The sequence below is a fragment of the Nyctibius grandis genome, chromosome 2 (genome assembly GCF_013368605.1).
Source record: "Nyctibius grandis isolate bNycGra1 chromosome 2, bNycGra1.pri, whole genome shotgun sequence".
Taxonomy (NCBI): Eukaryota; Metazoa; Chordata; class Aves; order Nyctibiiformes; family Nyctibiidae; genus Nyctibius; species Nyctibius grandis.
The window spans coordinates 91899405-91923097 of record NC_090659.1 but is presented as its reverse complement, the minus strand read 5'-3'; the positions used below and the strand labels follow the sequence as shown (position 1 = coordinate 91923097).

The 23693-nt window shown below is 38.3% G+C and overlaps 1 protein-coding gene across 5 annotated transcripts in view; it reads left to right on the top strand.

Moving 5' to 3' along the window:
- Nucleotides 1-23693, top strand: part of VWA8 (von Willebrand factor A domain containing 8) — a 225603-nt gene that overhangs the window by 177330 nt on the left and 24580 nt on the right. For all 5 annotated transcript variants that reach the window (XM_068418061.1, XM_068418042.1, XM_068418050.1 and 2 more), the window contains 3 exons: nucleotides 18210-18318; nucleotides 19077-19233; nucleotides 22498-22606. In XM_068418061.1, the coding sequence (XP_068274162.1) occupies nucleotides 18210-18318; nucleotides 19077-19233; nucleotides 22498-22606 (375 nt within the window). The remainder of the gene's footprint in view (nucleotides 1-18209; nucleotides 18319-19076; nucleotides 19234-22497; nucleotides 22607-23693) is intronic.

The window sequence follows — 23693 nt, the reverse complement described above, 5'->3', positions numbered from 1 at the left end:
ATATAATGTTGTGGCAGTCTTCAAAATAGTCAACATTTGTTTTGTATTGTTGATACACTCAGAGTTCAAACTGCTGAAGTCTTGAGGCTACAAAAGTAGTTTCTGGAAATATGGTTTATGTTTACATAAGTTTGCATTTATATAGGCAGGTCAGAAATTTTCTTCATTTATTAACGTTTTAAACTCAAAATATGAGTACAGTATTCTGAAATTATTAAATTGGAGTGCCTACAATACAATTTCTAAACAAAATACTGGATTTTCCAAAGCTATGAACTCTACTGGAAATCCAAAAATTGTTGAGCTTTTTCACTGTTCAGTGTTTCTAAAAAGAAGGTCACTTCATTATTAAATATCTGAAAAGAAATTGAAAGACAATGTATTTTTTAAATCTTGCCCTAAAGGTTTCATGGCAATAGGCAGACATTGATAAGTTTGTGTTGCTTTTTGCATCAAAGCGTTATTGATAGAAATTAAATAGAAAAAACCACTGATTCCATTGGGCTGTTGTTTTTCAGTAAGCATTGTTTACTGTTATGTCTCTTCTAGGTAGAGTACCATACAAAAAAAATAATTAAAAGGTGCATCATTAGAGGTATTTCAATAGATGGTAAAGCATCATGCCCTTTAGGCATCTGTCTTGGTAGATGAGGGCTGGGTCAGGGACCAATTAAGCAATCTGGACGTCCATAAATCCATGGGCCCTGATGGGATGCACCCGCGGGTACTGAGGTAGCTGGCGGAAGTCATTGCGAGGCCACTCTCCATCATCTTTGCTAAGTCGTGGGCAACGGGAGAGGTGCCTGAGGACTGGAGGAAAGCGAATGTCACTCCAGTCTTCAAAAAGGGCAAGAAGGAGAACCCGGATAGCTATAGACTGGTCAGCCTCACCTCCATCCCCGGAAAGGTGATGGAACAACTTGTTCTTGATGCTGTCTCTAGGCACATCAAGGATAGGGGGATCATTAGGGGCACTCAGCATGGCTTCACCAAGGGGAAGTCATGCTCAACCAACTTGATAGCCTTTTATGAGGATGTTACCCGGTGGATAGATGATGGTAAAGCTGTGGATGTGGTCTATCTCGATTTCAGTAAAGCGTTCGACACGGTCTCCCACAGCATCCTCGCAGCTAAACTGAGAAAGTGTGGTGTGGATGATCGGGTAGTGAGGTGGATTGTGAACTGGCTGAAGGAAAGAAGCCAGAGAGTGGTGGTCAATGGGACAGAGTCCAGTTGGAGGCCTGTGTCTAGCGGAGTCCCTCAAGGGTCAGTACTGGGACCAGTACTATTCAATATATTCATTAATGACTTGGATGAGGGAATAGAATGCACTGTCAGCAAGTTTGCTGATGACACAAAACTGGGAGGAGTGGCTGACACACCGGAAGGCTGCGCAGCCATTCAGAGAGACCTGGACAGGTTGGAGAGTTGGGCGGGGAGAAATTTAATGAAATATAACAAGGGCAAGTGTAGAGTCCTGCATCTGGGCAAGAACAACCCCATGTACCAGTACAAGTTGGGGGCAGACCTGTTGGAGAGCAGCGTAGGGGAAAGGGACCTGGGGGTCCTAGTGGACAACAGGATGACCATGAGCCAGCAGTGTGCCCTTGTGGCCAAGAAGGCCAATGGCATCCTGGGGTGTATTAGAAGGGGTGTGGTTAGCAGGGCAAGAGAGGTTCTTCTCCCCCTCTACTCTGCCCTGGTGAGGCCGCATCTGGAATATTGTGTCCAGTTCTGGGCCCCTCAGTTCAAGAAGGACAGGGAACTGCTAGAGTCCAGCGCAGAGCCACGAAGATGATTAAGGGAGTGGAAGATCTCCCTTATGAGGAGAGGCTGAGGGAGCTGGGTCTCTTTAGCTTAGAGAAGAGGAGACTGAGGGGTGACCTCATTAATGTTTATAAATATGTAAAGGGCAAGTGTCATGAGGATGGAGCCAGGCTCTTCTCAGTGACATCCCTTGACAGGACAAGGGGCAATGGGTGCAAGCTGGAACACAGGAGGTTCCACGTAAATATGAGGAAAAACTTCTTTACGGTGAGGGTGACCGAACACTGGAACAGGCTGCCCAGAGAGGTTGTGGAGTCTCCTTCTCTGGAGACATTCAAAACCCGCCTGGATGCGTTCCTGTGTGATATGGTCTAGGCAATCCTGCTGCGGCAGGGGGATTGGACTAGATGATCTTTTGAGGTCCCTTCCAGTCCCTAACATTCTGTGATTCTGTGATTCTGTGAAATCTCTGCAACAAAATCTTTTTTCATTTGTACGTGATTATCATGAGCAAAACCATTTATTTCTTTATTCATTCCACTTAATGTTCTCTTGCTGTAGACTGTTGCCCAAAATGTTTTATGCTATGTAAAGATTATGCTCAGAATGTTATTGTTTTCAAAAATCCCAGGACATACCCAAACGTGTTGAGTGCATGAAAATGTACTTGGTCAAAGATTACAAAAGAATTGGGTTGCAATTAATGATAATATATATCTGAACCTCAAAATTGAACCACGTTTTTGGCAATCCTTGTGTAGTCTTGATCTAGGTAATATCACCATGCAAAATGACATCCCAAAGCTGAGGACAGTCTCTTGTTACTTCAGTACCAAGATTGTCCAAAGAAGTGATCAAAAAAACCACGTTGTTATAATCTGAGATTTATTAGGGGGCTATTTTGGTGGGGTTTTTTGGTATCTGTGTTGTTTGATGTATGTGTGGAACCTGCAGTAGATGCATCATCTCTTACATGCATGAGATGAGTTTTTGAAATTGCAGTGCTGTGTGTTTGTGGCTATATATAAAGGCCTCATGAGTTAAGTAGTTGCAACTCTTTTGAGTTCCTATGAACTCTTCTCTCTCATTTTCTATTGGCAGTATAGCAAGCCTTCTTCATAAACGTTCAAGTACCTAGTTGGAAATCAAATCATATTTTCATCTAAGTGAATAGTTAAGCAGGGGAAAAAAAGATTTCCCATCTTTCTACTGTAATCCTAAAACAGTGTCACATCTGCTGGAAGATCCCAGATCTTAAAGCTCAGGGCCTGCCTGTTCTACAGTACACTGCTTCTTCAAGGATGGTTATTGCTTACATCTTTTTGGCCTTGGACAGAGGCCTATTCTACATAGGTGTTCTGAATAGTCTGCATGTGTTTTCGTCAGAAACTTAAAAATCTGAAATGTTTGGCTCAGGCTATGTCTGCTGTAAGAGCTCAGGTGGGTTTCTCAAATGATCCAGGTTCATCCAATATAATGTCAAGATACATACTGTAGGACTGAACTGAGGAAGGATACAGCAAATACGAATTGAGTGGGCACCAGCCTTGCTAATACCAGCTGTTTAAACGTAGAAAAAGTATTTAGCGTTGATAGCTCAGCTACCAGAAGTTTCTTCAGCTTCCGGTGGTAAAATTGCGCCTATACTCATCCATGAGCAAGTGCATGCACTGTGTAGAACCTGAATAATAAAACACCTCCACCATCCCAGCTCTTTAGTCTCAAGACTGATGGATGACACTCAGTTTGAAATATCATGTACGTCTTTGTAGATGAGTCAGTCCAAAGGAAGAGTTAAGAGAGACACTGACACCTCCTCAGGGCAGGTTTCTAAGACCATTCACATAGTGTCTATCACTAATAGTCCACCTATTGGGGGCAGACCTTTATTTGGACAATTTCTTGATATGAAATCAGGCCCTTCCAGAGACAAGAAGCAGCCTGGAAATATTCTCTCCTGGTTTTGTTCCCCACTTTGCTTTTATGACTTGACCTGACCTGTCTGTTTTCTAGCAAAAAGCCAACTAAACAGTTAAGTCATGTTAGAGTTCACAGCATCACAAAACTGAGATGGTGGAATGAATCTAGAAAAACTCATGAATGAGAAAAAAATCTTTGTTTGCTTCTCACCGATGGTTTGAACAACAAATGCACTAGGGACAGTTCTGCAGTAGTGCGTAGAAATTCATGCAGTACTGGCCCAGATTTATTCTGTTAGAAGAGGTCCTAGAGGTGGACAACTCAGCGTGACTTGGGTATATTTTGGATATGTTTCGAGCCTTGGCACTAAAAGGAGACATGAATGAAATGTATGTAAGAATAGGGAAGGCTTTAGATTAAGGTTTGGGGAGATTTCATTCAAGATCTTCTGCCCTGGGGAACTGACTGAGAGAACAGTTTTCTGTCAAAAATGAATCCTTTTATCTTGAATTGTGATTCCTTTTCCCAGAAGCGCTAGAGGCATCTTCTTTTGGTTTCTGCTGTGAGTAGTTAACATTTTACTGATGTGGTGTTTCCACAAAGCATGAATCATTGTAACTAGCTAAATGGAGAAGTGAAAAAAAATTGCTTCATCCATCCATAACTGTTTCCCTTTAGACACCCCTAAATGTTTAAATACATATTTATTGCAACATCTGGAGCCAGTAAACATTATCATTGCTTTCCAGAAGAGGGAACTGAGACATAAGGAAGGCAGGTCACTTGTTCAAGTGCATGCTGTATGTCTACACTGCAGTGTTAGAGGTGGGATAAATGCAGTATACACCCATAAGGATATATAAACATATTTTATACAGGTGTTGCCAAGCTGAGTAGCTTGTATGTCCCTGAATGCTGCAATCAGTATGAACAGACCTGAAACTGGGCAAAAAATTGCATATATATGCGGTGCAGACACCTAAGAAAACAAATGTCAACTCTAGATAGCTCGAGGTTGAAACATGCTTAGCTGAGATGAGTATAGACATACTCAGCAAAACTCAAGAAATGCAATAAATAGATATTTTTCTCAGATTTAAATGGTTGTCTTCACGGTCTTATAGCAGCCTTCAAGAATGGTGACAGAACACATACGTTATTCTGTGTCCTGTGAACAGCTAGAAGACATGAACATATGGTTCATGTCAGTGACACAGAAGAGAAACATATCATATTGGTTCATCACCAGTAGCTAAAAAAATTAAGGGTGTTTTTTTCACGTGTCTTAAATGCTCAAACCATCCATGATGCGAGGGCTTTTTGCTAAAAACAGCATTTTGATGAGTTTAGCAGCACTCAGTAGTAGTTCCCAACATTCAGACTTTCTTCTGCGATCTATCAGTTAACCTTTAGAGCTGGTGAGGGCAAAGGCAAACGCTAAGTAGCTATTATGGGATGCCAGGGCCATCAATGGAAATATATTTAAAATGTGTTCCGATCCTACCTAGACTTCAGATAAAGCCTGTATTGAACTGGAGTAAAAGATGAGTACCTTTTTAAAGTAATCATAATGCCAAAAATGTCAGATTTATTGTTTAACTTAGAAGAAACACAATCATGTTAAATTAGGTTGGGGAGTGTATGTAGGTAGTTGTGTGCATATATATATATTCACACACATATATTTACGTATGTGCACACATACATACACATGTTGCACACACACACACGCATAAAAGTACATTTTTTTTTCCCACATGTCATACATGGACATTGACTCTCTTGAATTAGAATTACCTCAGATCTTCATAACTTTGCAGGTACCCAGTCCCTCAGGGACTGTATTTGATAATGAACAGGAATTGGAAGTGGATTTAGAGGAAGAGATTTTAGAGCAATTTAGGGAAAAGATCTCGGGATCCCTGTGTTACACATATACTTAGTCATGAGGAACGCAACAACACTTCTACCTCCCCTTTTGTCAGGTCCTTGTCTGTAGTCAGCTGGTTAAAAGACCTGTTGGCACAAGTCCTGCCCCTTGCCTAGCTTTTGCAGCTGAGTGGTTGTTTTAGCTGGTGTGTGCCTGATACAGAGCTAGAATATAGCTGAGGCATCTACTTGGACTCAGAGAAACTTTCTGTGGATGCATTCACAGCCTCCTTTCCCCAGACGCATTTTGATCTCTTAGAATGGAGGGGGGTGGACACAGTTGGACTGGCCTCCTATTGCAACAGTGAGAGGTTCAGAACAATCATCATGAAATAAGTGGAGATCATCAGGAATGCAGATGGTACAGTATGCAAAATATTGTCTAGTAAAATCTACAGAGGAATTAAAAAAGGAAGGGGGGGAAGAAGTGTCATGGTTATTAATAATCTTTGCAATTTGACTTCTCCATTGTATGGCCAGAACAAGGGCAAGGGGAAGGTGGCTTATATGTAGTAGTGCTTTTAGTCCTGAATTACTTATACTTGTTTTTTTGGAAGGACTCTTAGATTTGTTTCTTTTATTCCCTCATAGTTCTGTTACAGAACGGAAGAAATGTTGTGTAGCTGCTTTTGAGTTTTCATAGTATGATGTAGGTGCTTTCCTTAGAGGTGTTTGGGAATCGCCTCTTCAGTTGTTGTGGAAATAAAACATTAATAACAAAAAGATCCAGAGAGTCTTGCAAACACTCTCGTTTATATATTAATGTCTATGTTTTCCTTTACAGCAGGCATGTCTTGGTTTATTAATGGCTAAACCCTTTGAAAACATGCTTGAAGTTCAACTAACTCTATAAATTAGACAAAATAGAAACCCAGACATAAATGTACTGTGTCATTTAGACAAGTGAAGGATAATACATGTGTGGCAAAATCTGCCTTTCTGAAGAAGATTTGGTGCTTCACAGCTGTACCATGGTAAATCATGGCAGTTAAGTTGTGTAGCGTTAAGGCTTTAATAAATAAAAATTCTGGTGGACCGTGGGCTGGCACAGACATGTGGGAACAATCATCTTTGTTTCCAGTTGTTGCAGGGAGGAGTTGCACTTGTGCACAGTGAGCCATGAAAATAGTGGTCAGACACTTAAAAAGAAGCTGGGCTAAACAACTACTGTTCATGATAGCACCTAGTTAAATAAGGATATTAATGTGCTTAGAGCAAAAATTGTAACTCATGGGAGTTTACTCATCGAACTGTCTTATTAAAATCTTAGCTCGTTTACAGAGGGTCTCCTTTTCTTTCTTATAATTTTTCACCTAAACCTATGCTCACTGAACACCACACAGCCTTCCGTGAGCCTTGGTGGAGTATCAGGAGATAAACATTTACTTCCAGAGAAGGATACACATGGCCAACTATACCCTTTACCTGCTTCCTTTTGAGACTGTATTAGATCAAAAAAAGCAGCAGGTGTATTGTACTTAATGAATAAGGCAGTCTGGATCCGAATCCCATCCTCAATGTGCAAGGCATCATTTACGGATTTAAGGAAATGGATTCTTAGAAATGGAAGGGGGGTTACTTTATGCCTCTTTCTGTTATGTGGGCTGAGACCAGAAAATCTGTGGTTGGTTGATTTACTGCCGCCTTTAGGTGATGCTCTTCTTACTTCATTCCTTGAATAGTCTCATTTATTCTATTTGTATTCCACTCAACTAATCAGGCACAACTCTACAATGAATTATTCACCCTTTAAGTGAATTAATTTTTTTTTATGAAATGCATTCTTTTTTTTCTTTTGACTTTCTGAAGCTGCAGTTTGTACTTGAAAGTTTAGGGTAGTGCAAGTTCATCTGATGAAATTTATTTTTTAGTTGGATGTTTATCTGAAGAATAATCGATTCAGGAGTTTCAGTGATCCCAACTTGTTTATATTTACTGCTCAGGATCTGCTTTCATGTATAATGATGATATATGTATATTTTTTTGCCTTTTCTAAAAATGACATTTTACTTTATAACATTTAACAAAAATCCAGCCTTTTCCTGATGTTAAGACTGAACTGGGCAAAGCTGCAGTTCTTGATTCGAGATAGAAGCATGACCTTTAGCAAGAGTGGCTAGTCCTCCACACCACCACCTCCGGGTCTGTGTTTTCTACTCTAGAGCAAATGGTTTTTCTGACCACATGAGGGCATCGATGAGCTAATAACAGTGATTTTGCTCATCTCTTAAATACTGTCGGTACAACCCCCATAAATTATGAAAAACATATGCAGTGGAGAGTTTTTGTAAATTTGTAATAACCATATGATAACATTCTGCAGTCCTGCATGGGATCCTGAAGCACTTGAAATACAGCAGATTAGAGAGTTATCTAGCCAATAGGTGGATTCTAAGGTATAGTTTGCTAGCATTGCAATTCTGAGATCACAGGATCACAGAATCGCAGGCTGGTGAGGGTTGGAAGTGACCTCTGGAGATCATCTAGTCCAACCCCCTGCCAAGGCAGGTTCATCTACAGCACGTTGCACAGGGTCGCATCCAGGTGGGTTTTGAATGTCTCCAGAGAAGGAGACACCACAACCTCCCTGGGCAGATCCATGAGCCCCAAATACACAGTTGAGCTCTGTGACCTTTTTCTGGGCTGCATGATTCATTCTAGCAAAGCGAGGAGTAGCAGACATATACCGCCCCTTGAAACAAGGCATCTGAGTATGGGGAAGCATAAGACTAGAAAGCCACAAACTCAGAGAGCTCTGTAAATTCGTATCTCGAAAAGTCTCCACTGGGTAAAGCAACTCAGATAAAGATCATCGGTTCTCTGTCAGCTACTTTTTCTCATATAAATGTCCTCAGCTGAAATGAGACCCTTGCTGGAAACACTATACAAACACATCTAAAATACATTCCCTTTCCTGAAGATCTTCCAGTCTAATTAGAGCAGACAGACAAAAAGCAGGAGTGGAAATAACCTTAACTTTCTGTTGGAGCAGACTGATCCAGCACAAAGTTCCTCTTTCTTCCTCTGACCTTCCTGTGAAAGTCCACACTTCTCATGGGAGAAAATATAATAACCTCAACACGCCGTCTTTCAGATCTCAAAAAGTCTGCAGCAGTGCACACTGCTGACGTAAAGGCTGGAGCTCCTAAAGCCGGTGAAATCCTGCTGTCTCAGTGAGACAAACGCATACCAGTAATTCTGCCCTTATGAAAGTTGTTCTCTTAGGACAAATGTAGTGAAATTTTAAATCATCTGATCTGTTCCAGTAGTGCTAAATATTGGAGACTTTCCTTTAGAAAACAAAAGAAGATAGTTGATCCTTAATAACTTATGTCTCTGTTTCTTGAGGACAGATTTGACAGGGTCCTAGGTCTATAGAAAATAAGGCTTTTCTGTTTTCATCTGTAATTTTTTTCAACTTTATTTTGACCATGCAATATCCTTGTGGTTTTCTGTCCAGAATATTCCAAGTTGTTGTAATGTGATCTCTTATCCCATCTTTCTAACTGTTGATTGTTCAGGGTACTCCAGAAGAAACCGAATTCAGTGTTTTCTGGGTTCATGTAGTAGTCATGATAAATAACCAAGCTAGACATTGTCTGTCTGCTCTCATTATATTTTGTAGTGGTTTAGCATGCTAAAAAGATGATGACCTCACATCTTTTAGTTGAAAAGAATTGACTAGGCAATTTTTAATAATAATAATAGAGGAAAATGGAATTTACGCAGGTGTTAGCATAGCACAGGATCTGTTAGATGGAAGCAAATGTATGGTTTTCTGTCATTACTTCATTTAGTTTATCCAGCTTTTAAGCCACAGAGCACATATTCATGAACAAAAGACTCTAATGCATCTACTGCCGCAGAGTTTCTGAATTGGTTCTTAGAGTGACAGCATTTAGTTCAAAAGAAGACCCACAGCAGCAACGACTGCATTTTATAGAGTGGTTTGTTGTTTTTCGCTGGTGTGTAAAAACTTCATTTGCAAGCCAGATACTCCTTTTTTATGTGTTTCACTCCAAATAACCACTTCTTTCCCCACCCAGATTCACTTTTATTTTACAAATCTAAAATTCCATTAAAGCTATCATGCTTTGAACAGTTTTGCTATTTGAGACAGAAGTTTAATGCCTGTATGAATTTTAAAAGCTGCTTTTAGAGAGAAATGCACACAGGAGTCAGGTAATGCATGAAGCTTCATTAGTTCATTTTGAATTCTTGCAAGGTTTTACAGACAAGATAGAAAGTCAAGATGAAGCCAAATCAATGAAGAAAACCTATTACATGTTTTATACTGCAGTGCGACTAATGTTTTTTCATTTCAGGATACAGTTGAAGAAACAGAATGTGTTTCATACATTATTATTGTCTTGTCTAATACTGAATATTCCTTTCTGTGGAAAAATGACTTGTGGGCTCAGTTTTGTGCTGTTGATGTGAATAGAAATTGTGCTATTGATTTTTAGCACGTAGGAAAAAAAACGGCATATGATGTGGTACAAGTAAAAGTAATAGAAGCCATTAGATTTTTTTCTGCCTATTTTTGCCTTTCTCTCACTAGTTTGTGTAAGGAGATTATAAAATGTTTTCTTTCTGTCTTTGGTAGAATCAGTTTTACAATAGAATGTAAAACCACCATGGTTTTACAAAAATCAAAGGCAGATTAGCCTTTGATTTGCCTGATGTGGAACATGTGTATACTTTTTGAGAAAATAATGCATATATTCATGTTGCTGATAAAGAATGTGTTGGAGGAAACGATGTTCTTGTGACCTGTTAAATGCAGCCTAGGGTAATACTGAGGTTTTAAGGTTGTTCGTGGGGAGCGGGGAAGGGATAAAGGAAAACAAAGATTTTGTTTCAGGCAAAAATCAGTCTTTTGCACATCTGCCAAAATACGTTCTGCATTCCATGCAATACATTTCCTAATCCTCTGTGCCACTGTGTGATGGATTATTTAAGGCCTTTTTCACTTGGAGAATAGTCATGTTTTGTTACAGCCAAAGTCAGTCTTCTTTCATAATAATCTATGGTTGTGATAAAAGATTTTTCATTGATTTTGATGAAGAAATTAACATCTTTCAAATCACCTGCAGGACAGAAGTCTAAGATGTTTTCAGTTCTTTTTCTGCAATGATCTATACATGCCCAATCTTTGTCCACAGTGCTAAGGAAGAAAGCAAGCTACTTAAGAAAACATCAGTATTTTAACTTTATAGTATTTGTAGTGTTTTTATATTCATGTAATTCATGTTTTTCAACAATAATTTACTGCATTGTATGGAAACCAACACATATTCTTCATTGACTATAAATTGCCCTGTTTAATATATTGTATATTAAAGAAAGGCAAAATAGAAGATTAATTCTTTCCCTCCATGTTCCAGGTATGTTAGGATAAGAGCAGATATCTTCTAATTTGCATCTTAGCAGGGTTCTTTCCTTTATGATAAAAAGAGTAAATGAGGAATGGGATCTTGCCAGCCTAGATCCTGTCAACATCTGCCTACTTTCCAGGACTGTCTAATCGTGCAACTAATTAATCGATTGCACACCTCCTTACATTAAACTAAGCACCTAAATCATGTGAACTGTATTCCACCTCAAATCTTCCTGATCAACGGTAAGAAACGGCCAATGATGCAGTATTATTATGAATACTAGAATAAGTACATTTGAAAATAGTTATTGTTTGGGCACGTTAGCTTTTTCTTTTTAATAAGTCTTCCTACGTAAGTATTCTCTACAGCTGTAAATACTGCAGCTGTGGCCCTGTTAGCTTGTGTTTTGTAAAAAGATGTTTTGCCCATTTGTGTGTGTTTATTAAGTTGTGACACGTGAAATCGTGCTGGTTTCACTTTTGGTAAATGTGTTGGATGTGGAGTGCTCCAAAGAATGCTTAAAAGGGCTTAGTAGAAAAGCTGGTTACTTGTTTGTCACCATGTACGACAAGGAGAAATTCTATTTATTTCTGTTACGAAGATGTAAAATCCTATAAGGAATGGCCAGCTCTGTTTAAACATACCCGAAAGGATAAGAAAAATTTTATTTGGGGAGGTTCGGGGAATGGAAATATAGTCCATTTTTTTAGTACAAATTGCATCCCTATACACCTGCAGGATGTTAGCCTGGAATTAGAGTATTTTTTCTGGTGTTTCCCCCTTTTTAAGTTGTATCCGGAGTATTAAAATAAGCATTGCGTTTGCGTAAGAGGACTAGATACGAGTTAGTCCTGGCAAGGCCAGATGTATTAAAACTAAGAGGTGAAAGGTCTGTTCCCCTGTACATGGGGCAGCTCGTCCCCATCGGAAACCAGAGTTTCTTTGCCAATCCTCAGGAAGAAACTTGCTTTTGTTGCTGTGAGCACCGCAAAGGAGCTTTTCTGGCAAGCCCTTCTGAATGGGAGGCACTGACATCCTGCGCCCTTCCGGAATTTTAATGAAGTTAACACCATCAGAATACAAAAGTAAGCTGCTGTATTAAAAGACCATCTACTCTCTAGCCAGCTTGCTATGTTGAACAGAAGCCTGTCATGTACAAGGTAGGGTGACAGGAATATCTACGACCGAAAAATCAATCTACATCAGAGACACATCCCAGCCTGCATCGGGCAAAAAAAACCTTCACATTTTACTGAAAGCCATCACTTATTTATTACTTTTCTATTCAAAGGTAGAAATATTTTCAACCCTGTCTGACTTCTGCTTGCAAATTCTAAAAGATATTTCCTAACCTGTAACCATGAGTTCTTTTTCTGCCAGCGTTCATGTGTAAGTACAGTGTAAGTACATGTTCTGCCCCTTGTTTTAGAGAGTCAGCTTTTTACAAGACTGTAATGGAGGGATGGATATCTAAGACAGTGAGAGTCGTTGGTTATATCTTCTGCATGAAACTTCCAGGAAAAAAGAGAATTTCAAGTGGGAAAATACAGGAAGAGATGAGATTCCCTCTCTCTTACCCTGTCTCTACAATAAATATAATTCCTGGAATCTCAGTCTTTAGTTTACTGTAACAGACTTGAACAATGAGGAGCTGATGTATGGGCTTAAAATGCATGGGTGAAAAGATGGCAGTGTTGAAGGTCGTGAATACTCTGAAACATGAATGACTGAATAATAGATATACTGAAATGTTCATTTCAATTGACTTTGCTATGTGTCTTTTGCTGATTAAATTGGATACTATTATAAACCTGTTAATAATAAAGAAATTAATATATATTCAGTCTAGATGTACTTTGAATAGTTCCTTAAAAGCATCTTATAAAAAGTCAGCTGATTTAATGAATTTATTGCCATCAGACATATAAACGTGACATGCTGAAGACTGGCTGTTGTTTCTTTCATTATATTTATTTGCTTGGCACGAGCAAATCGAGGGCAGCCAGCACTTGTTAAGATATGGAAATACACAGCTGGGTGACTTGGGACTGCTTTTGAGGTGGTGAAGCTTCTTTTTAAAGATGTTTTTTATTCTCAGTTCCATTGCAATGTATGATTAAGATCACCGGGTGCTAAAATATTGTTAAGCGCACTGGTGCAAAATCAGCTGAAGCTAAATTTGGTAATGCTTCTGGTCAGTTTTACTCCTACAGCCTGAGCGATTTGAGCCAAGGTATTAGAAGAAAATTAATTCTGAGCTCAAAAGGGAAGTGCTGTAATTGTGAAAACAGCTCATGTATTAGAATGAAATGCTGTTGTTAAATGTGGGACATAAAGTACATGAGTACAGCAGCCCTCTCCGTAATTCACACACTTCTGTTAAGGGGTTATTGCAAGCTTTTTTCTTCTCATAGTTATGATGGTATCTTGAGAGGCGATGCACATCGTGTCTGGGTCAGCTGTGTGATCCTCAACCAATTCAGCTCCTATCTTTTACTGAGGGATGATAAAAGTATCAAAATGGGATGTGTGCCAGTGCTTCCTTACTCTCCAGGGGTTTATTTTATTAAATTAGATCATTTCACATCAGAATTCAAGAGAATTCATTCCTGCATTCACTTAAGTGGCATGAATGTGGTTCTAGATCCACTTCCAAATATAGTTAAAATTTGGTTACTACACAATATAAAGTTCCCTTATAGTTTGCCTGACCAGCTGAAGTCTAGCCAAAACTACCAGCCTTTGACTCATCTTCAGAGTGGCCCTATTACAGATCAGTACACATTTAATAAGTGTTTGGCATAAATATGACACAGATATGATACACCTGGTTTCATTGTGTTGTTGAGAGCATTAAATCATGTAACTGGCTTCTCTGAGCCTCATTATCTTCTGTACATTACTGTATGAAGGATAATAAGATCACTTAGTTTCCAAACTGAATGTGTTTGTATCAGTTTCCCTTATTCCATTGGCTGTTAGAATCCCAGTGTTGTCAGGAAAAAAGAAGTGTAGCCATGTAAAACTGTTTTGGCATCCGTTCATGTATCTCAGAAGGAACTGATATAGAGTGAGTTGTTCAGATACCATGTATCTCTCGCTGAATGTGAAATAAGTGTTTAGTTCTGTTCCTTCCTGGCTGCCCTTGCTGTCGGGAGTAGATGTGTAAGCAGAAAATTAGGTCAAAGCTTTAACAAGACTTGATGTTTGCTGTTGTTTCTTTTCCTTTCTATTCCTTTTTCCTTTATTCTCAAGCACTTTCTTCATACTTTTGCCTCTTCAGAAAAGCACATTCCTTTAGCATCTTTCTGGCCTGCAGTCTTCATGTTCTTCTCACATAATTTTTTTATTTGTTTGCTTCATTGACTTTGGAAGACCTACAGAGTCTCCATCCACAAAGTCCTATCAAATGCAGCTGTTACCTATTGACGTAAGTGCCTCAGAATATAATACAGTCAAAGGAAAGAAGAGAACAAAAAGATTGTAAACCAGGGACTAAGATAGAATCACAGAATCATGGAATCGTTTTGGTTGGAAAGGACCTTTAAGATCAAGTCCGACCATTAACCTAGCACTGCCAAGTCCACCACTAAACCATGTCCCTAAGCACCACATCTACATGTCTTTTAAATACCTACAGGGGTGGTGACTCAACCACTTCCCTGGGCAGCCTGTTCCAATGCTTGACAACCCTTTCAGTGAAGAAATTTTTCCTAATATCCAATCTAAACCTCCCCTGGTGCAACTTGAGGCCATTTCCTCTTGTCCTATAATTTGTTACTTGGGAAAAGAGACCAACACCCACCTTGCTACAACCTTCTTTCAGGTAGTTGTAGAGAGCAATAAGGTCTCCCCTCAGCCTCCTTTTCTCCAGACTAAACAACCCCAGTTCCCTCAGCTGCTCCTCATAAGACTTGTGCTCTAGACCCTTCACCAGCTTCGTTGCCCTTTGGACTCGCTCCAGCACCTCAATGTCTTTCTTGTAGTGAGGGGCCCAAAACTAAACACAGTATTCGAGTTGCGGCCTCACCAGTGCTGAGTACAGGTGGACAATCATTAATGATTACTGAGAATTTGGAGTTTATAGAGAATAAAGTAAGAATCACATGTATCCCAGGAGAGGATGACAGTTAAGCTTTTTGTGTGGTAAGAACTTTGAAGAAGAACCTGCCCAAACAGGCAGTTGAAAAGTGCTTTCATGCTTTGATCATGAATCACCAATATGTATAAACAAGTTTAGATAATACACAACTGACACGTGTGCCGTGAGTGTTTTGGAAATTGTGGTTATTTTTGAAATCCAAAGGAAGTCTCAAAAGGAAAATTTCACAGTTTTTCCAGCTATTCCACTCTGACCCATTCTTCATAGCTGAAACTCAAGGCTACTAGACTGAATTAATCTGCTGTTTTACGAGGCTGTGATATGCACACCAGGCAGTATGGAATCTTCACAATAATGCAGTAATGAATAGTGCCTTTCAGTGCGTGTATAGCTAGAAAGAGCACAGATTTCTCTCAAAAAGAGACGCTTAGTCAAAACTCCCACTGGAAGAAACAAAGTTGATTGAAGTCTTGCATTAGATTCAAATGGAAAGGGTTCAGGAGGGAACAGATCAACTTTTGAGCAAGCAAATTATTTATAAATTTGGAAAATACCCATCACAACAGGAAGGGAAATCTCGGTAGGTTTGGAAGTTCCCGTTGGACAAGCTTGGAAAAGTTACTGTAGATTTCTTATATTTGTTTGAGCTTTTTCTCTGTTTTCAGTACTTCTTTTTCTTGTCTTCCTTCTCACTCTAGAGAAACTAGATTTTTCCCACTTACTGTCTTTCAGTTTGCTGGGCTCATAATACATGCAATTTTGGATCCTCCCCCTTAAATCTACCTTTCCAACGGTTTCTAATATTAAGAATTCATCCAGCCCTCAGAGGGGTGACTTATCCATGGCTCTTCCATCTCTTTATATCTGTTATGCTGAAGAATGTACCTTTGTCCAGAAGTTTTTCTCCATTTTTTTTTTCTCATCCTTCCTCTGATTTCACATCGGGACTCAGTGATTTACTGTTTACTTCCTTCTAAAATATATTTTCAATTCTAATCTAGGTATTTGCTAGTGTAAATTTTACTTTATAGAGGCACCTTCAGAGCAGAGAGAAGTTGTTAGTTGTAAAATCGCTTTGAAACACTTCCATGGAGACAGCAATGGGAAGGAGAAAAGCCTAAATCACTAATGGAATTAGCTATGAGCTCAAAGAAAAACCAGGAAAGTACATCGAGAAGATCTTCTTCAAAGGGCCCTACAGTGTGCTAATTTAATGACGTTTGAAAGTGTATGGTAAATTTACAAAACAGGTATTTCAGGTGTAGCAAAATTGTACTACCTTTTGTGTGCGTAGTAAATGAAACTGCTGCATTCAGTGGCCTCACATTTACACATCTGCTGGTGTTATTCCATTCTAGTATCCTTAAATTTTCAATTGTTTTACCCAGTAACCTATTAACTATATATAAAAAAATTAGTAAGGTCACATTCTTAAGCTATGATCGTACCACTTGTGTCTTTGTATCTCTATTATGCAATTTTTTTCAAAGTTTTAATAGAAATCAAGAACAAAAAGTCACAAACCATTAAAAAATAAAACATTTTCTATTAACCACATGCTCTTTCAAGTTTATGAATGCCAGTTTTAATCAGATCAACACTATTGTAAAATAGGTTTATATTAGAAACTTGCCTAGTGCATCTGTACTAGAAATATTATTTGTGAACAACTTATATGTCAGAAATACATGTGAACCACAAAGCTCTTTTGTCTACAAAATTTTTCACTCAAAATTTAAACAATACTTGTGTTTCAAAATATTTAGTGAAGTTTTTCAATGGAAAAACTTGACAAAAAGAGAATATGGTTTTTGGGTCACTGTTCATGATTGTGTTTGCCTCATAGAGCTGCTTTTGCAGAATTTTGAGTATTGTTCTATGATGAACCCAGAAGGATGAACATGTAAAAAATTTTCCATCATTTTATTTTTTCTCTTTACAGAATAAGATTTTGTTTTGATTCATGAGGATGACACTACCACTTTGGTTTTAGATTTTATTTTAAACTAAGTTCAGCGATTTTTATTGATCTGTGTTTCTGATAGTTTGAAATCTACCAGTTATACAAAAAAAGAACTGTTTATTTTGAAGGAAAACTCTTAAACCGAAAATGTATATAACCCTAAGGGTAACATGCTGTTGTGGTTAAGTGTCTTTCTTCCTATATAAATGTTAAATTAATGTAATTTATCAGATTAGATCTTGATTTTACACTAATGACATGTTTCACAGAGGATGCATTGTACCTCTTTGAATTAATATAAATTCTATACAGAGAAAATTATGTTTTGAATAACTGCCAAGACACTGTTGTTAGAGCACATGTTTTCAGTTCAAAAACATGTGTGAAATTCATGTCAGCATGAAATTGAGTCTGCAAGACAGTGAATTCAAGGATTAAACTGCTCTACAGCACCAGTGAAAGTCATGATAATGCCAGTGAACGTCTGAGAAGGCAATAAATTGTAGTTATTGGGGCACATAAATTCGTCAGAGAATTAAATGTATTATGATAGATGAAAAGAAAGTCAATTTGTGGAGGTTAAAGACATCAATTTTACATCTCAGTCATTAAGTTTCATTAAAAAAATAAAGTGGCATTAAGTTATAGATTAGTAACTGTAGGGCAGCTCACACATGAATCACTGATTCACTACATGACTCAGAGTTCGTAATGGGAAGAGTATTTTTACTTTCAGTCACCCCCTTAAATCCAGCCCCAGCCTGAAGTGACTCAGCCCTGACCATCTGACAGCTGCTGGGTGTTCAGCTGAGCAGTGAATCGATGGGGAAAGTGCAGTCAGCAGGCAGGTGTAGAAAACCACCACTGTAGACTTCTGCACTCATGGCAGGGAAGTTAAGGATTACGTGAGCATGTCATTTGAACTAGCCATTTACTGACGAATCTCAGAGAAGAGCATGTCATTTCTTTAGTCCTTGTTCATGACAGGAGGATCAGTCTGCCCATCAATAAAGAATGCAGAGCTGTAGTTGAGTGTGCGTGAAATTTGTAAATGGATGTACAGCCAGGTGTTGCCAATACTATGAGGTTATTAGAGCAATTTTCCTTGCTAGAAGAGAGATTTACAGCTCTATTTTTTATTTCACAGATAACCATTCAGAGGGACAGTGGTTTGGATGTCAGTTCCCCAAAACATGGAAAAGTGGACCCAGACAACATGCCGCATGTTGGTGGAAATACTTGGGCTGGTGGAACAGGTTTTTCTTTTTTTTTTTTTTAATACATCATTGAATGATGCCTAAGGGAGCTGCTGTGCCAGTCAAAAATTGATTTATACAAGGCCACCCTCTGCTTAGAGCTATTTTACTCACTACAAGATCCTTTTATTGCCAGTAAAAAGAAGAATTCGCAGTGTCTAACTTAAAGTGAATGTAGTGGATCTCTACTTCAGTTGCATTTTGTTGTTTCTTTTCGTTGGCCATATAGAAAACCAGACGCTCACAGCCATAGAAACTAGGCTGAGTCATTTGCCATTCTCTTAGATGTCTCTGTAGCCACAGCAATTTAGGTAGTGTAGGCAAGAGGCATGCAGAATAGGCAAAGTGCCTTCTGATTCTCAAAGGGTATGATAGTGACCACTAGATAAAGTGGTTTAGGAACAGTGTAAACCAACAAATTCTAGGGAGAAGACAGAGTCTGAATGAATGGCTTTAAGGACCAGAGGCTTTGAGGAGATGTACAAGACTTATATGATCTATAGTCCCCTTTGTACAAGGTGGAAACCATTATGAACCTGGTCTCAAGGGACTATAAGCACAAATATTCTACTGGAGTTCTTCTTTACCATGATAGCTCTTTGGTTTTGAAAATCTTTGGCAATAAATATTTCTATGGGGGATTGTTTGCAAATTTTTTGAAACATCTGTAGATATGATAATGGAGGCTTTAAAGAAAATGCATTCTTGTTTATTGTCAAATGCATATTCTTAATTATCTTTTATCTCACTCCTGTTAGGTGGGAGAGACACTGCTGGGTTGGGTGGCAAAGGTGGGCCGTATCGACTGGATGCTGGCCACAGGGTCTACCAAATATCTCAAGCTGAAAAGGATGCTGTTCCTGAGGAGGTTAAGAGAGCTGCTCGAGAGATGGGTGAAAAGGCCTTTAAACAGAGGTAATGTGGAAGTCTTTATTTTCCCTTCCATTTCCCACAAGAATTTGAAAAGAATAGCTAAAAAGATTTTTCTTAATTGCATTTATCAACTGCCTTACCCTGATCATTATCATTTAACAGAGCTTAACAGAATGTGTTTAACTGTTCTGGACAAGATGTATAGAATGTTTTATTGAATTAAGCCACACTGTTAAAATGACTGTGTGATTTGGTAGAGTAAAACATAGCTACATTCATAAAGAGACTGATGTGAATATTAGTCCTTTTAAAAAAGGGATCTACTGTATGAAAATTTCTTTGAATTATGATGAATCCAGAATGTATGTCGTTAGGAATTCATCACCTAACAAATGTCTTTCAAAAGGGACCATTACGAGCAAATTGCTTCTGTTTGAAAGATCTGTAGCCAAATGGTGAGATGGTTTGAACTGTTAAAACTCAGCAGACACATTAACACGAACCACAGATCTTCCCAGCATTAGTGCAATGCATGGTTACTAATCAACTATTTCCCAGGCTGTGCACAGAGATTCAGATTTCTTCCAGCGACTGAACTCTCAAGTCAACCTCTGGTACTTTGCATTAAAAAAAGCAAAGTTTATTGACAGTCATTCCAAATGAGTTTTACATTTCAGCCCAGAACATATTGCAATGTGAGTATCTTGTCTGAAAGCACAGTGTACTAGACACAGATTAAAACATTGGAGCAAATAAATTTAGAAGCAACTTAATCAACTCATGTTTGATTCCCAGTGGGGGGCAAACCTGGGTGCTGTGAGGAGCAGGTGAGATTGCCATTTGCTTCAACTAATGTATAATTAATTAGGCTGTCAAGCGCAGAGCACACACTGTACATGAATCACTGTAGTTAAAAACAGCAATTTATATATTGCGTTCAGGTGAAGTTTCTTTTTTAATCATGGCTTTGTTACTAAATTACCTGGAGCATTTAACATTGCCATTAGAGCATTAGCGATTAATAAAGGCAGGGAAAATGTATAGATTATGTCAGTGCTTAACAGGAAAAGTTCCTGAAAGGAAAAGTTTTAATAGTGATCTCACTTAAACAAGAACATACAGAAATTTAAATTAAAAATAGTCACTTAAGGTTTTGTTTTCAGGGGGAAGGCAGAGCTTGTTTTGTCTTTTTTCCTGGTGCTTTATGGGGGGGTAGTTGGGGAGGACTACTTTTAACCCTTTCTACATCCCCATTCTTCAAAATTGCTTATCATTTGCTTCATAGTAGAAACAATATGTATCGTCTTAGATACTGTACATCTCTTTGTGCATATGCACATATACACACATGGCATGCTTTGAGGAGTTTCTACCTACCTGTATGGTGGTTTGCAAAGTTCATGCTAGGGGAGATTCCTGGATACTGCTACGTGTTGTAGAAACAGCGCACCTGTGTCCTGTAAAATCTGACTATCTACACAAGAGAGAACAATTCATGTCCTGCTAAAACCAATAAGCTGGCATGTACCAGCTGTAAATGTAGCCTATTCTGAAGCCACATTTGACTTGGATTATTATTCTGTACCTGTTGGATAGTTGTGGGAACTAACAGATAAAGGTTAAGAATAGGGAGGGTGGAGTCCTCAGGCTGAAGAAAAATAATAATGAGGACTGCAAATTTCACTGCTTTCTTTATACATGATTATCTGGAAAGGAGAATTTTAATATGAAAGCTATTGATTGTTTTCCTGGCTAGATAGTACTGCTAGTGGAAAACATTTTAAAGTGCCCTATTTCAGTAGAATGAAGTTAGCAACTGCTCTTGAATAGATGCAGTATTTTTCATGTTTTTTTTCTGAACTAGCTTTCACTGTGGATTGATGTAAAGTCTAACAAAGTAAAACTGTGCATAAGGGTTTTTTTTTTGTTTGAAACAAAATGTTTTCTTCATTGATGTGAAGATACTGAACTCTGTTGGCAGGATCCATGAAATAAAGTGTATAGCACTGAAATTTACCTTTTCCTGCCTCTATAGTAGTTGGCTGTAAGGACTATGTCTATGCATGCAAAATAGAAAAAGACATAGTCATACTAAAGACAACAAATTTTTGATGTTTGATTTTAATATTTTCATTAACAGGCTAGTCTAGACAGCAATTTTGATCTGGACCTCATTGTCTCTCTTGTTTCATTCTCATGTATAGTATATGTTCCAGGGAAGCAACTTGTATTAAAAAACTTGTCATTAGATATATGTGGCCTATACACACTTTGCTATCCATTGTTCATTTAAAAATCAGTATTTTCAAAGCAACTTGAGTGGTATTTATGCTGCTACAAAGTGCTTGTGTTTGAAGTAAGCTGTGCACAGATAGGCCAATACATTTTAGCTCAGGTCTGAACCCAGCCACATGCTGGATGGTAGGTCGGGCAGATACACAATTGTTGCCTCACTGCGTGATGCTGGGTCATGGAAAATATTGAATGGTGGACACTCCCAGGATATCCACCTGTCCCCTAGCTCTTTCTTTACCATTATACCTCTGTAATTAAATTCCAAGTGTGAGTTTCACCAGTTTAAGAATATCTGCTTAGCTATGATGTTAAGAAAAATGATACAGAACTTTATATGGGCACATCTTAACTTGTAGAAAAAGCATATATCTGTTTTCACAGTGGAGATGTTGCACTCTCTGTTAGACCTCTGGGCAGAATAGTGTTCAGCATCATGACTCATTTTTTGGTGAGGGAGCACATTTTTGTTAATGTTCATTTAAAACTTCTTTGTTTCAAGGTTTCATCATTTTATGAAGCACAAAGATAGGTATTTGAGACAGAGTTACTAGTTGTAGGTCTTCAAGGACAGATTTTATAGTGTGTCTTTACTTAACCTTTGTGTTAAAGCATGGGTCGTATGTTTAAAATACTCTGACAATGAAGTAATGAATAGACACTCATGATCCTTTTATGTACAGATAGCAACACCTCAGCCAATAAAACCTTTAGAATTTGGTCACAGTTTTCAGAACATCTAATTTACTTCCCAAACATTAAAGCAGATTAGGAGAGAGACAAAGGATTAGTAACTTTAATAAGTTGTAATGTAATGCCATCCCTGTAGACATTGGCGATCACCTGCCTTTTCAAAAATTCACAAAAGCGGCTGCCACTTCTTTGATTTGTCTATTGTGTCTGGTTATTACAGTCTGAATTTGCCTGTTATTAAGTAAGCTTGTAATTTACATATGTAAATGGATGATATGCTTGTTTCCTAAACTGTTCTTAGCTCCCTGTTCTTTGCTTTAGATTGAAAGAGATTCAGATGAGTGAATATGACGCATCAACTTACGAAAGGTTCTCTGGAGCAGTCCGACGTCAAGTTCAGTCACTCCGCATCATCTTAGACAATCTGCAGGTAATTTTCGATTCACTGATAAAGGAACGTGATGAGCTCATTGCATTAGGCCTCAAATACTATCCTGCTAATATCCTTTTAGCATCTGATGATCATACCTTTAAGGGCTAAAAGTAGATTCAGGTTATAATAATGGTTAGGAAAAACAGTCTCATATTACTATTTCAAAGGCAGCTTTTAAGTGGATCACAGTGCTCATCTCTACAAATTACAGTATTCCCATACCACAGCTTACAGAGATTACTTACTCAGGAGCACAATTTTGTGAAAGAAAATACCATACGTTATTAAAAGAATATGTGGTGGTGTGTAAATCACAGCCTTTGTCTTTCCCTCCTGTCCAAAAACTTTTTTAGCTTAGAAGTGCAAATGCTATAGATGTTAAAAGAAACACTCACTCCAGGTCATAGCTTTACTGCATATGCAGCTGAAAACATGAATTTTTCTCAGGTTTGTTTTTAACTGCTGCTAATAAAAGTAGGTGTACCCCAAATCTAAGTGGAAGCTGACTAAACCCACCAGTTTGTCTTTCTTGTAGTAATTGGTCCTGTGGTTGTTCCAGATTTTATTAATACTGGTGTTCATATACAGGGTAAATAAAATAAAAAGTGCATTGCTTTTAGGAGGAATCTGCTAATCTTCAGGGAAAATTAAAGAAAAATTAATTTTACTCCTTATAAGACATCTCTGATGAAAAATATTTCTGTTGAAGGCTACCAACCACTGGTATCCATATACCTTAGTCCGTTAATTAGTCACTGTGCTGTGTCTAATCTGTCTCCTTACTTCAGCAATAAAACTGAAATGCAGAAAGAAATTACTTTGTTTGACCGACAGGCTCCTCCTGGGTCAAAAAATCCAATCCTCTGATATTGCAAGTGAGAAAGGTAACATTTGTCTTTGCCTTAGTTATATCTTTAAGCCATTGTGACTACAACAATGCTACTATAATCACATATATACACAGAGAACCATTAACCGGTTTTATTATGAACATATCAATTCAGAGAGCTCCTCATACAATGAACGTTTAAGATGGTCATGATTAGGTGATTCATGCACCTAATATGTGTTTCAGTTCAGGACA